The sequence below is a fragment of the Tigriopus californicus genome, chromosome 1 (genome assembly GCF_007210705.1).
Source record: "Tigriopus californicus strain San Diego chromosome 1, Tcal_SD_v2.1, whole genome shotgun sequence".
Classification (NCBI taxonomy): Eukaryota; Metazoa; Arthropoda; class Copepoda; order Harpacticoida; family Harpacticidae; genus Tigriopus; species Tigriopus californicus.
The window spans coordinates 11,452,135-11,467,331 of NC_081440.1; the positions used below are offsets into that span (position 1 = coordinate 11,452,135).

The 15,197-nt window shown below is 39.1% G+C and overlaps 3 protein-coding genes across 3 annotated transcripts in view; 1 reads left to right on the forward strand and 2 right to left on the reverse strand.

Annotated features, from left to right (window-relative positions):
* Positions 1 to 6,129, reverse strand: part of LOC131877153 (neuronal acetylcholine receptor subunit beta-4-like) — a 32,330-nt gene extending 26,201 nt beyond the window's left edge. The window contains exon 1 of the mRNA XM_059222757.1: positions 5,467 to 6,129. Within this exon, the coding sequence (XP_059078740.1) occupies positions 5,467 to 5,659 (193 nt within the window). The 5' untranslated portion in view covers positions 5,660 to 6,129. The remainder of the gene's footprint in view (positions 1 to 5,466) is intronic.
* LOC131877190 (uncharacterized) lies at positions 3,151 to 3,632 on the reverse strand (the record flags this gene model as incomplete). The annotated part of the gene is given in 1 exon segment (XM_059222798.1): positions 3,151 to 3,632. A coding segment is annotated over 1 exon segment (390 nt), but the record flags the coding sequence as incomplete, so codon positions are not given.
* A 2,326-nt stretch (positions 6,130 to 8,455) lies between the features above and the next one.
* LOC131883817 (uncharacterized) lies at positions 8,456 to 9,060 on the forward strand. The gene is made up of 3 exons (XM_059231399.1): positions 8,456 to 8,623; positions 8,685 to 8,796; positions 8,857 to 9,060. The coding sequence occupies exons 1-3, from the start codon at positions 8,499 to 8,501 to the stop codon at positions 8,929 to 8,931; spliced, it is 312 nt and encodes a 103-aa protein (XP_059087382.1). The 5' UTR covers positions 8,456 to 8,498; the 3' UTR covers positions 8,932 to 9,060.
* Positions 9,061 to 15,197: the final 6,137 nt, after the last annotated feature.

Genomic DNA, 15,197 nt, shown 5'->3' on the forward strand with positions numbered 1-15,197 from the left:
GTAAAAGTGAAATTTCTGAATTGGTGCAGTGCGTGAGGTATTTGAATTTATGTCTTCACGGTGGAAAGCAATCACGATTATCTGGTCGTGGTGTTGTTTTCTCATGGTGCTATCGTCCCGCCATTTCAGAGGCAAAGCTCTGAACTACAGAAAGTGGCGGGTTAAATTGCTTAAATCCAATTGAGGCAATGAAGACAGGCTCCCTGTTCAGAGAGAAAGGAAGCCAAAAAAATGCAGGGCTTCTGCACTCCCTTTTTCTGCAACACCCATCATGTCTGAATCAGTACATAGATCCACGAAAAAATCCATTGATGTATCTAATGCATCAATGACAAAGGTCTAATGCTTAAGCAAGTGAAAGCATATGTTCACTTTACCATTCTTTGCTCACACTGAATGGAGCTGAATGCCAAATTTGTTTGAGATGATGCCTAATCTATAATTTAAAACGAACCGCTTTTCAAAAAACCGACCTTTTGAACGGTAAATAATGATAGCTTAGGAAATTGATGGCGCCAACTTGAAATCCCTCTTTCATATTCCTTAAAATTCATATGAAATACATATTTCTCTTACCTGAGTCATCTCAATGACGAAGGTCATTCTGTGCAGAGGGTACTGCACCGGTGTGAGGTCATTAATCATGAACCAGTGGAAAATTTAATAAGAAACAGTTGCCAGAGGCATTTTGTTATCTTGAATTGTAGACGGATATTGTTATCAATTTTGCTGGTAGCATGCATGCTGCAAGTGAAATCTCTATAGAGGAAGTGTATGTGTTTATGCTCTCTTTAGTGCCGCACCTAATACCTCAGGTGACTTGAAATCCCTCATACTTCCAAAAGAAGAAGAAGAAAAAACGGACTGTGTGTTGAGCTGGATTGTTGAGCACTTACTCGTGCTCATAACTCATATTATGTATTCTAGTCCCATGTCTAGTCAAATGTATATAAATCAGCCTAGTTAGAAATACAATCAGTCACAAACCAGCATTGGGGTTTTCAATACAGACTGTTGCTTAGCTCAGCGCTAATCAAGCCTCAAGTTGAATGATATTTCCAAGGCGGTTTGAAATAATAGAGCCAGGACCATGGTTAGTTACCTTCTGCAAACAAGTTAACAAAGCCCAAAGGAAATTGTGTGATTGCAGAATAGAAGAACGATGAAATAGATTACTATGGAAAATAAATCTCTGCGATTTTCGTAGATTCATCGAAAAGTGAACATATATTACGGTCACATAATAATCCAATAAAAGAGAAATATTGACTGATTGGTACAGAACAATGATGGTTGTTTTCTATATCAATCAGCATACGCTCTTTTTCAGCAAATTTGTGCTTATATAAAACAAAGCTGAACTCTAACGTAACATATGTGGCGTAATTAACAATCTTATGGGAAAATAGATTGAAAATGAGAAAGCTTCCCCTTAGAGTATCTGTTCATTTTCCGGTGGTTAATGGTCTAACAAAACTTTTAATTCAACGATTTAACATCTCTATGTACTACTCGGCATTTACTAGACTTATATCTTTTTTTCGAAAAATGCAAAACCGAAAACAAAGAATCGAAAAAGGGCCCTTTTTCGAAAAATACGCCGAAAAAAATCATCGAAGTAGAAGGAAGTGTGTTGGATACTACACTGCGACCGTCAAGTCCTTGCCGCTTGAAAGACCACGTCATTTTGTAATTCATATCTCATTGCTTGCTTTCAAAAGTAAAGTTATGATTGCTGACTCCAATAATTTGAGTCATTCTCTGCCACAATCATACGTTGGTTTCAGACCGTTACGAAAGCTGGTGCCATAGTTCTGTAGTTCTACCCATTTCCAGTTGAATTAGATATGAAGGACCGTTTCATCTTGGCCGAAAAATTCTTGTTCACAATTGCGCTACTTGCCACCACCTAAAGCACCGGGAAATAGACATAAGGCATTTTTCGACGATATTTGAAGAAAAAAGACAGATCTGGCACTCCCTAAACCTTATTACCAATGGACACTTTAAAGGCAATTTGAGTAAATGAAAGACAGTGAAGTCGACCAGGGCATCTCTTTCATAAGGACCCTTATTTGGAACGTCAAACAGCCCCAAAAAAGAAGACGAACGGCAGATTGCTAAACAAACCACTTGTGACGTGCCATAAAAGCGATTTCTTTTCCGGACATTATTCGACCCAGGTACACATAAGATTTTGAAAGAATTATTCAAAAACATCACAAATGCATTATAATTCAATAAAGGGCAATCGACCCAATCGGCCCGTTAGTTGGTAAAGGCTGACTCACAAAGCGCCCTCTGAAGTGCAGAACTTAAACCATATTCCTTGCAGCGTAAAGGGGCCATCACGGAAATAAAATCATAAAGAAATCAAGATTTTCAGCAAGCAACACAACACTTCATCACATCTACTCCAATATTAGGATGTCTTCCAAAGGTAAGATTCGAACTAACATCCTCTGAGGAACTGTGCCGCCTTGGATACATCAGACCACTCATCTATTATATATCATCAACTTGAAAGCATATATATTCGGAGTTCTTTCCGAGCCTACTAAGCTTGGACTTAAATATCCTTTCAGAAAACATCAATTTTACTTTGCTTGTAAAGGGCTTGTCTTGGATAGCAAAACCGTATATACATTAATGTTTACCTTTCTGTCTTTCTTTGTCTTAATCCTCGTACTAATGTTAAACCCCAACCTTTAGTGGGACACTTACTCATTATGGACCTTAAGGAGTGCTTGAGCCCGTTGAATAGGCAGGAAGTAGATCGAACAATTTTTCGGTTTTTCGGTGCTAGAAGATTTTCGAAAAACCAAGAAAGAGTTTTTTTCGATTTTTTGAAAGACATTTTTTTGAAAAACGAAGTCTACGTAGTAAGAGTTATAAGAGTTTGTCGACAACAAGGGCAATTCTATACATTAATCACTTGATCAAGAAACTAACTTTGACCTCCGACAGTGGCCTTCTTTCTTTTTTGAGATCTTTATTATGAGACATTTATGGGGAATTCTATAAAATTATGCGGCACACTCATGCAAGCATCATCATTAAACGGACTCCGTTCTCGAGGTCTCATGTCTTTAAAAGCCCTGAAGGTTAAGCACAGCTAAGATCATGGATCTCCGAGTTGTCAATTTCCGTACCATCGGGACATTCCAAGAAGGTTCCGTTGTTATTGTAGACACGAACCCACTCGGGTGTCCAAGCATCAGGTCCACTATGGATCAATCGAAGTAAAGCGATCTCATTACCAGGAAGAGGAAAATCCCTGCATTCCTCCAAGTCACTGCCGTCGAACTCGTTGATTTGATTCTGGGTGAAGTCGTTCTCATCACTGTTCAGGTGGCTGATGCGACAGATTTCGACGTCCTTGTTGATGATTTCAATATCGATGAAGCCCAAAGTCATGCTCGAGTAAAACCCATCGGCGGTTTTCACCTCGATACTCGTGATGAAGAGACCTTCTTGTTGGCCCAAGGTGAGGGCCACCATGGCGACCAAAACAGTCAACGAAGCAAAAGACAACGTCATTTCTTCTCTCCTTCGGATACCCGACTGAACTTTTTGTCTGTTTGGAGGTCAGAATGATTAGTGATCTTACAATGTCAATTGGTAAACAAAGCATTAAGCAAATAAAAGTAATAGTATTTGAACCAAGCCCATTATTGACGAGCTGCATAGGGGCTTAACATTTTGTTATTCTGCCCAGGAGTTGTTCCAGGCCGATAATTTTTTCCAAAGCAAATCTCTTGCATAATACCTTTGAATCAAAGGTGATAACCGTTTATCGCCAGGCATCGCAACCATGAACTCTTTGAGAGCCAATAGAAAATGAGCAAGAAACCGCCCAACCTCATTTCAAAAAGGTTCCAAGGAGATTTTCCACAAAGGCTTTGGAACCCCCACGAAGAGAGAGAAACAGAGAGAGTGAGCCTGATTCAAAGACACTGTAATCGTAGAAATAACATCTCGGGAGAGCAAGCACCCAACATCCATACTGAGAACAAGGCCCAGAAATTGCTGTGAAGATTTATGTTACTATTTGTTAAGGAGAAGACGTTGATACCCTTTGTCTTGGAACTCTGTTGCTCCATGGCAAACTTGGCTTTCTGGCTGGCTAGATCGGAGTTAAGGTTGTTGCTGATGTATTACACCTGATTGTATGTACGGACATTTGGCTAGATTATTCGTGCAATAAGGAGGGTGGGTGAATGGTTGGAGCAAAATCAACAATTTAAGACATTACTCAACATGTCTGAACCCCCCCTCTTCTAAAAGAAAAACAATCCAAAAGGCAACCATCCAGAGGATTTTCTCACTTATTTTGGAGATCTTTTTATTTTTACCCTCCTTACAAAGTAACAGTCTGTTCGTCATATTATTTTGTAAGTCTGGATATGATATTTTCACCTCTTTGGTAAATGTCCAGGAGAATATGGTTGGGTCCCAATCGGTGCCAATGGTTGCAAACATTTGTGCACCTAGTACGACAACACACAGGCATTTGTGAAGGTCTTGGTGTTGGCCTTTCTCTTTGACAACCTTCTTTAAGACCTTGGATTTTTTTTCCCGGCAGAACCCTCCCCCTTCAGAACCTTGCTGCAGGTTTAAAAGGTGTTCCATCAAAATGTTGGCAACCCACTTGATGTCTCGTAGTTAACTACCTTAGCCTTGCTTTCAGAGTTTTTCGAAGCCAAACATCTAGAGTTTGTGTGTTCCCAGAGATTGACAAGACAATGCTATTAAGTGTTTTAAAGGATATGTATGTGTTTATTGACACAAGAAAATCACGCTCTATTTGTTTGATTTCATAACTGACATGATGAAGTCAAAGATTTAACACAGAGAATATTTCCAGTTTGAACAAGATAACCCAGGGGCAAAGGTGGATAAGTGGCGAGATGATTGATTCCTGTAACATGCTCCAAACAATGGCCTTCGATTTCCATCAATCTCAGAGCGAGAACGAAATGTGCTCCCGATACATTGCCCCTTCAATTTACAATCCCTGTGTGCGTGTGTGTTTGTGTGTGCCATGTATGTGAGTGAGAGCACATGATGCCCTGGGTGTGTATGTCATTTATCCCCATCCATGATCATTTGTCAAACAGTTTCATTAGCATACTTGACTACGCTTGTTCCACATGCCAAGTCCAAAGGGCCCGACCTCAACCATCTAGCACGCTCCCACACCGTTCCTTATTGTTTAGGGACAATGTCTGTGCCTGCCCTAAGTTTGGGCCCCAAATGACGGTTGGACAGCTGGTGGAAACATGAGACCCCATTCCAGAGTGATTAAAAGGCTTCCGAGACGACCCGAAATCGTGGTTACAATAGCTAATTGTGTGTGTGTTTGTACCCCTAGCACTATGGTGATTTGAAGTGGAAATTGAGGATCAACAAAGGAGAACAGGCTTTTGGAAACGCTTGATATCAAGCATTCTCGGCGCAACTTACCCATTGAGAGGATGATGAGCACTTGGATTGGCCAGGCCAGGGGAAAATAGGGGCTTCTTCGAGCCACTGTTGTGTCGAATGGGGGGCTTTGTTGTTCCCGGGATGGAACCGTTGTGTTTGGGGTTTGTTGTTTCAAGTTGTGTTGGGAATCCTCTAGTAAGATGTTCTTCTTGAACTGGTGCCACGGAGCCATTATGCATGACTATCAATTGTCTGGAACGCGGAACAATGAGTAATGGGACACCAGGGAACAACAAGAATAACACCACCACTACCACCACAACAACTAACCCGGCGCACAATCACAATCCAACGATGTCAATGGTAGCTGAAATCAATGCAAATAACCACGACCCAGAACCGAATCAGTTCTAATTTATGGCCCGTAGGTTATTGCAACCAATTTGCCGATGCACTTGAAACGTTCCTTGACCTTCAATCAAGGACCAACAGTTGAAAGTGCTTTTCTGACGGAGGATATCCAACTTTTTTCTGAAATTATTGCACAACACTGATAGTCCAGGGAGGTAGTAGCTTGGAAACAAAAGGCTTCTTTCGTCTCCAATTTAAACAAGTTGGGATTCAAAAAGGTTATGATCGAGCCCCATGTTTAGGAATGCCGTTCCATAGAAATGTTCCACGGTCTTATCCAACGGTAGTATTTCTTGGAATGGCGATGTTGGGGTCCAAATCCGACTCGGAATCACGTCCCACGAAAGTTTCTTCATCTCGTTCCCTAAGAGAACGAAGATTGGGAACAACCAAGGGGGAGACGCGGAGTGTATCGCCCATCAAAGTTAAGAAAAAGGGAAGGGTCGGGCGTTGGGAGATGAGGGATCCTCTGCTCGTTTGGTAACGTGCACACTAAAAATAAAGATTATTCACATCCATGATGCTTAAGACGCATCCCAAACTGAATTCAGAGAAATAAGCTGAATGTGAAAAAAGGTATTTCTCAATGGATATTAAAAGTCGTATAACACTTCTAATCCTAAAATTTTGGTAGTAAGCCAAGCATCAACTTCGAATGCAATACAAATTGAAGTTCCATGCACATAATCCTTTGAAAGAGATCATCAGACTCCAGTTGATAACACAATCGCCATTCTGACACTCTATTGTTGTACTTCGATCGCAAAAGGAGGACAAACGATAAAGTGATATCGAGTAGCCTTTTTTGGCTGCCTAAGATGCAGATGACAGACATTTTGTTCTCGGCTCCTTTCCGATGCTTTGTTCAATGCCAAGGTCATTCTCCATGCTCATCAACCACTGTTTTATGGAGAGCTGAACGTACGTTTAAACTCTTTGGAGCGTATAAACGTTCCATGTGCACCGAGGGAACGACCCAGGAATGAACGAGCCATCATCCACTGGCTCCTAGGCTGGCAATGAATTATGAACAGGCGGATTGGACATCATCTTAGAGTCCAAGGCCATGATTTGATGATCTGTTTTTTTTTGTACAAACGGACATTCGTTGGAAGGCCAAAGGTCCGCTATGGAATGAAAAGGGCTCACGTGGCGCAGCAGCACTTTGATCCACAAATTTAGGGCACAAAAAGCACCTCATCCTGCAGGTCCTTGAATGTGGATCCAATCTATCTCCTTGTTTTGTAAGCGAGAGATGGTTGCTTGTCAAGAGGTTTTGAGACGAATGACGGACTGGGCACGGTTTTTACCAAGATCGTTATGGTAGGATTGATTTGGCATGGGTTTCATTACATACCGACGCTACTCAAGACTTGACTTGACCATGGATGGAATGGATTCCCAATTCCCAATTCGCGGTCACGCCACACTCGCAAGCCTTGTCAGCCTTGTCAGTGTTGATGGGTTGAAGGGACTCAATGATGCATGGTTGCCAGGAGCACAGATTACACTTGGCTCTGACCGTGTTTGAGACGGTTTATTACATTTGTTCCTCCCATCGGGTCCACTTTAAGATGGGCCCACGAGATCATTAGAATCAATTGTCTTTCACCCAAGGCTTGGATCATTGAAAAATACTCGCCTTAGGTGTTTGTGGTCAACTGGGACAGTTCCCCTTGAATACAAGAAAGTGGAAAATCTGACGATTAGACGCTGATCCGGCATTTACAAGAGATTTGTCGCTACCAACCCCTGCCCACCTTTCCATCGGTGACATACCACTTTGTTGCCTTATTTTTCTCCTCTTTCTTTATCCTTTGACTATTCACCATTGGTTTTTGTTGAAATTTACCAAAATTTAATGGGACAAGAATACAGCAAGGGATGCCTGAAATGGTATGTTGTAGTGAGCTTTGGCATTGGCCTAAAAGCCCTGCACAATCGGATGGACCGGATGATTGTGGCTAATGTCAAAGATTGGACGTTTCCACTGATTTTTATTGTCGAGTTGGTTCAAATTGGGGCTCAACTTAGCGATTACAGTTGCCAAGCCAACCAACGGTTGTTAGCGTTGGAATGAAGGCTTTTTTATTTCCCTTTCAAACGGTTGTTATCGTGGCAGGGCAAGAATGCATTTTTGCAGCTAACACGGAGCTTCATCGTCTTGAAAATGGGTCGCTGACTTCTGAAATTTGACCCAATCGCATTTTCTAGGAATTGGCATGACTTTTACCTACACGCTAGTTACGAGAGGTACTGTAAGCACTACAGGGTGGTTTAAGAAAAATGTTTGCAAGCCCCGTAAATGATTCGCAAGTTTGATACGTGTTTGAGACAAGGCATCTTACAAAATCGGTTTTGAAGTTCAGTCTGGAAGCTGGTTCTAGTATCAACATCAAATGATTGTGAGCTAATTTAAAGAGCTTCTTTCTCAACAGAATTAGACTTACACGGTTAATGACACAAGCAAGAGTTGTTAACTGAAATATTTCTCACCGATTCTTTAATCAGCGCTCTCACGAAAAGGTAGCCACTGAAGATCCCTATTGGTTTTGTTGGAACACCTTGTATTGACCACGAGTATATATTACTCTGATTATTTGTACAGTCTACAGTCAAATTCTCCGACTTGCCCGTCACATTCTACCAAAAAGGCCATCATGAATAGCTCCCCGCATCACATTTGGGCTTTGACTGGCTTGGCCTTCTTTGTCCTTGGATTGAAGAGCTCTGATGCAAGAATCCTACCAGAAAATTCGAATAGGATCTCAATCCCATTTCAAATGTGAGTTTTTCGAGCTTTGTCTTCTCAAGTTTCCAATAAGCACATCCATTTCTTGTTTTAGGGACTACTATGCCGCTCAGTCCAGTCAAACCAAATGCGATTCGGTTCCAATGGATTATGAATGCAAATGCGCAGAAAGATCCACAGGATTTAAGCAATTCTTGCCGAGTCACGTGAGTCGTGAGATTTGTGCTTAAAATCTGGTCAATCTAGATCTTGGTTTGAAATTTCAGTGCCATTGCCAACCCGTTCTAACTTGCGAAGCTCATCATTGCCAATGTTGTATCACCCGAATCTGTTATGTGTGAAGAGGAGGAAATGAAGCATGCGTCCAAATGAATTGGAATTAAAGTGACAAATGTGTCCTTCTTATGTTTCTTATGACAAACGAATAAATCGCGAATTCCGAGGTTTGAAATTTTTAAATCTCGAGACGGGTCGAGACGTTTTCTGTATTGAAAAAGTCCTTTCACATTTGTTCCACTTCCATGGTCCAAGTGGTTTTGGGGCCAAGAGCAAAGGATCTTCTATCGTGTTTGTGGTCATCTTCGAAACCGACAGCTCGACAAGTTATGTAGACAGGCATCGAAAAATGCTCGAGTCCTTGTGGGTGAAGATCTTCTTCCACTTCGTTTCCGTGTGACGATCTTGGCAAGTCAATGAGGAGAGTAAATTTCATCATTGTCATTATGTGTCATTTTACAATGTATTACTTTAGAGTGGAACGTCTTCTCAATGAAGAGTTAAAATAGTCTTGGTCACAATTTCATCTTGGAAAGCAAACGGAATGAAATTTTCTTCAATGACGCTTTGGTCGACACCGTTAAACACTGTACTTGAAGATAATGGAGGTAGAGATATTCAGCAACTTTCGCTCAAGAAGGATTCATGATAATGGAAAGTTTGATGACCATATCCGGTTGAGGATAGGTATATAGCTTTACAAACGGTCTGTTGGATATCTGTAGGAGGCTTAAGTTCAGAAAAAATATTGTATATTGTAAAGGTTACTCAGAAACAGTGTGTGAAATTAAAGGCATGATATATAAAGTATAGGCTTAATGGAGAGAAAGAGAGAAATATAGTGGTAAAATAAACTCCTTTACGCCAAGCGGCTTGGTCACACGAAAAGGGAAAGGAATACAAAAAAGTGCATGCTAACTAACTCTTTACAAGTTTCGGCAAATCTTGAATATGCTTCGCTTATTAACCATGTGAAGTAAAGGAAATTCAAGGAGGGTTGTAGTGTGGCACCCTGATCTTTGGCATTTTGCGGAGGGAGAGTTTAGAAAAACATCACAGCCAACCTGAACCGGGCATTGACTGGCTTTGTCCATCCAGTGTCTAGACATATATGTTTTGTCATTCATATAAATTCGCCGGTTTGTTGAAAGAAACAGTATCTTGATATTGAGCCACGATATTAGTGCAGTGGCAGAACTATACCAAAACTGAAAATTTTCTTAAGTTCCGTAGCAAAACTTACTCGATAGTTGAAAATTGAATTGGATCACGTTGCTTAAAATGCCAACAATCAGGATGCCTCTTTACAATTTTCCTTCAATTTACTTTCTTTGCATGGCTAACTTTGGCTCCAATTAGTTCAGCAGGTATTTTGTTTGGAACATCATTTTTAAGTTAGAAGGATACATGATTTAAACCCCCTCCATTGTCCGTAGGTGCCTTAAAACAGAATTTGCTTTGAATAAGAATATCAAAAGTGGTATTTCACGTATAACACTAAGAAGTAAACAATGCTATGGTGTCATTTCAAGTATCCAAACGTTTTCTGAAAATGCATTATACTTCGATTTTTTTGTATTGAATGATGATTCAACTTTGAATGAGAAAATGAAAATCCAATTAAAAGTGAAGAATATGTATGTAACACAAACACAAATTTAAACCCCGTTCATATAACATCTAAGAGAGCATACATAAATATCTCAGTTGACATATGATACGTTTATCTCATGATATTGAGGTCGCTCGGCAAATGCAAATATAAGCTTGATTTATCATTTAAGCTTACGTTAATAACAGTGTAAAAATAAATGAAAAACAACGGCTAACAAAATAAATTGTACGTTTCATGAATTTGTAACAAATAGTTGGAAAATAGCTGGAGTACTTGAAGCAATACAGTTACTTCGTCGAGAAATGTAACGAGTTACAAACATAATCCGGTTATAATCCTCCAAAGTAGTGGAATGTTTAATGAGCATATCATGTTGAAAGTGGGAAAGCTATTGAAACGAGTGGTTGGATATATCGGACATTTAAGTCCAGAGATAGTATCACGATAGTATCAGATAGTATTTGCTGTCTCCGTACAAGTCGATTGTTCAGCCACATCTTGAATATGCTTCACCCCTGTGAACTCCATTACGTTCATCGGGTTTGCCAAAGGTCTAACAAGTCTAAAGGTGTTTCACTACGAACATTGATGGAATGAGAGAGCCGTCGTATTAGGAGAGACTAATTAGGTTGGAACTGTTTTCAGAAGAAGTACCAAAAGTTTCGGTTAATGCATTTTTTCAAATATTCATGCATGAACTTTGTCCCAACCCAGGTTTTAGTATCAATTGTAGAAAAGGCTTGTTTTATGATGTCGCAAGTCTTAATTGTTACCATCAGTTTTGAACTGAATATGTTTTTGACCTATCAAATTACCCTAAATCTAGTTTAGTTTATTGAGTTTTCTTGAGAGGTTATCATTTTGCAGCAAAAGTATATTGAATGGAATGGATGAAGGAGTTCATTACAGTTTGTGCAGTGGTGTGTGTGGGTTGGTTTGTGAGAAATTATTTTTTAGTTCAAATCTTAAAGCAAGAGCTTTCATGCAATAATCAAATCCAAAAATGTAGAGTAAAAGTTTTATGAATAAGAGGAAAATAACTTAAACCCAAAAGTCTAGTGTGTAATTCCTTAAAAGGCATTATTTCAAGACTTCGACATTACACTAATTTAGAGGAACCCTGTACTTAGATTCGGACTTATTTAATTAAGCATTAACTGCATGGTCTTACATTGGCTGAATTTATTTGCTGGGTAGCACATGCACGTTCTCAATAGGTAGGACTACCATTGAACAGTATGTAAAGGACCGAGATAACGGGTTTGTTGTGTGCCTAGTTTCGTTGAATGATGGCTCCGTTGTCTCCAATGGGAAACGATGAGGGCTTGAACCGTTAACGAAAAAAGGTAGCGCGTTGATGTTTCTTTTGCAGAAAAGAAAGATTGGGCTGAAGCTGCAAAAAAAACCGTTTTAAGCTACCTTTTAACGTTTAGAAAATATGACGTATAACAAATGAGGAATTTACCGGGGTGCAAGGGTAACAGGATACAATAGTTCGAGGATGAAGGGTTGTTAGGTTTTAACCTATTTTCACGTTTACTAAACATTTATATTTTTCATCAGGAATTAATATCGATTTTCAATATCGCGCAAATGACAGATTATATTTCTTATTCTTGCATAATTTTAAACTCACTTAAAACCTTTTACAACCATATCTTTAACCCTCAAAAAAGCAGATTTGTGAAAATTCATTTTAGAACAGTCCAAGGGACATTTAGTTAAGGGGGTCACTGAAAATTTCACAAACATTAATGAAGTCTAAAAGAAGCCATTTCTTATCAGTTTCAACAGTCTTCAAGAAACGGCAATCTAGAACATTGTCTCTTATATGTATTGTCTTCAGAATTCAAATAAATGCGTAACTAAGTGTGCATACGATGATTGTAAAACACATTTTCAAAGATTGCACTTTTAGTATGTTTTAAGTGACATTATATAGCATTTTTAGCTATTGTGAGACCATGCAAGAAAAAGAAAAATAATCTTTCAATTGTATGATATTGAAAATCGATATGAATTCTTTGGGAAATTGACTTAACATATAACCGGGGTATTTTGGGGCCAAAAACGATGAAATTTGGACCACTAAATCCCATGTAACTAATTAGCGGTGAAATAAATTATATCTTAAATTTTATTCAAGGGCTAACTAAGAGTGCTTCCAATTTGCATTGAGTAGGTTTTTCAAAATTTTAGTTTTTAAAATGTTTTTAGGTACGTAAGTTTTTTATGTGGGCTAGAATTTCATAAAGCATTAAATCAAAGTTGTTCCTTATGAGTAGGGTGGGTAAAAACATTGCACTAAAAACGACCAAATATCTAAATTATATTTAATCGAAAAAGTTACAAATATTTAAAACATATTTATTATTGAAATACACAAACATACAAGTAGGACTTCGCATTTCTGTTTTTGGCAACTCACATTTGCCTTTGAGTTTGGTCTGATAGTATTTTTTGCTTGATTTGCGTACTCAAGTTCTCGAGATGAAGAACAAAATAGATTGTTAGCCTCCTCAGGATGGGATTGATTTGACCTAAGAAGAAGCTAGTGAATCAAGCTTGTTAAATAGATTTTGCGCCAATCAGTCAATGTTCAACTTTTCCTCTTTTTTTTTACCCGCTCTACTTATGAGTTTCTGAGGTAGGTTGAAAATGCCAAGAGGTGTTTGGCAACTTCCGTCAAAACTTTAAAGGGTATTTTAACCACTGTGTGTAACTAGTAATTTCATACGTCAAAGAACCTTTAAACTTGCTTCCTCTATGGGAAACTATGTATTCAACGACCGCCCCCTTTGACTTTGAGAGCTATTATTTAAGTTGGTTCAAACCTTCAATTTGTTTGCCTTTTCATGCCAATTCCTAATTGAAGAACAGCTAGGGCAAGAAGCCCCCCCCCCCGCTCTTATCTTCAAACTCATTTAGCGTGAAAGACAAGCTTGTGAAAGGCGTCCTGTCCATATCCATTTTTAAAGCTTTTTTTCCCAGAAACTTCAAGCAAAGAGAGCAACTCCCATTGAATAAATAGCTTTTCCCTTATTTTCTCCCTTTGCAAATAAAAGACAATATCCAAGAATTCCACCCTGTTTCTTTTCAAGGCTTTTGAATTTGTTCAGTTTTGGGCCGCGAGCATTCTGGATTTTTTAGATTTGTGCAAAGTGCTGGATAACAAAGTCGCACCATTATATCAGGCCAAATCGGCCTCGTTCAGCCAGTTAAAACCAATTTTGCTGATTGCAAAATAGGCAAAATCTGACCCAAAACATTAAAAAATCGCATGAGCTCTTTTTTGCAGTTTTAGACCCTCTTTTTCTGCAAAAGTAATTGATATCTGTTCTATCGGGAAATGCACGACTTCAATACCAGCGAGTTCCCCAAAATTATTTTGTGAACAAAAGCAGCCTTAACGGGAAAAACAATAGGCTCCAGAAGCGAGTCAACGAGGGTCAATCTTTAAAGGATTGGTGATTCCGCATTTTACTTATTGCTGGGAGATAGAATAGTGCCACAGGGCCGTTCGGGCACTCTTAGGCGGCTTGAACTATCTTGAGCCTTTACATGCATTTTTTCTTCTTTTAGCACGACCATGGCCTTAATCATGAATGTCATCAATCATTGAATCAAGGAATAATAAACTCTTTGGAACACCTTTCATTCAAAAAATATCAATTAATCACCTATGAGCCAAATATCTACTTTTTTAAGTTTGTGTCGTTAAATCTACTGGCCAGCTCCTCTGTGGCACGTGCTGTCAAAGCGGCAAAGCCAAATTCACTCTGATAATCAGCTCCGTCGATTTAACTCGTTTATTGTGCTTGACGTTCATAATTTTTCAGGCAAGTAATAAATACTTTTTTTGGAGGAAAAGTGTGACAAAGAGTTTATTTTTTTATTCAAAACGATTATATTCTTGGTTAAGGACACGTTAGTGCTAAAAAAGGAAAACAATACGTGTAACGGCTCAAGCAAGTGCAAGCCACCAAGGAGTGCCCGACTGGCCCTGTCACACTATTTCATCTCCCCGCCGTAAGAAAAAAAAGGAATCACTTAACCGTTAAATATCATTCCTTATTGTTTACCAAAACAACTGTATCAATAGAAAATGTGCCCTAATGTCAAACATTGCAAGAAATATATCTTCATATCTTGTAAATTTGATGGATAGCATAGTAAGTACAGCTGGGAGCCTGTATTTTGTAACATAAAAATGGAGCAAAAAGTCTAAAACCGATCTCTTCCATATTGTAAGAATTTTTTTCTGACATTTTTGCACCTTTTCCAAGTTTTGACAATATGTGTTCGTGCTTTGTCAACCTTAAAAATATATTTCGGCTTTGAGGGCAACTTTTTTCGAGGTCTATTGATAAGACTCAATATTTTTTTGCTCTTGCTTTGTACAATGTACATTTACTCGTGCTTTCTGGGTCTTACTTTATCGATGACAGATCTCTCTGAGGGGGCTTGCGTCAGATGGCGCTACTTTGTAATCTGGCACTTGGCGCCTGATCAACCAAGTAGGCTTACGTACGTGACACTCATAATCCAAAAAAGCAAATATAAAGTACTCCTACGTCATATACAGAGACCCTGTATTGAGTGAAACACAAGGTTTAATTCATTCCGATTACCCTTATGTTCTTGCCGTGCAAAAAGTAGGATGGTCTCCAATTTGCAGATTCTTCTTCCAATAAAATGAAAAGTACCCTGATTTCA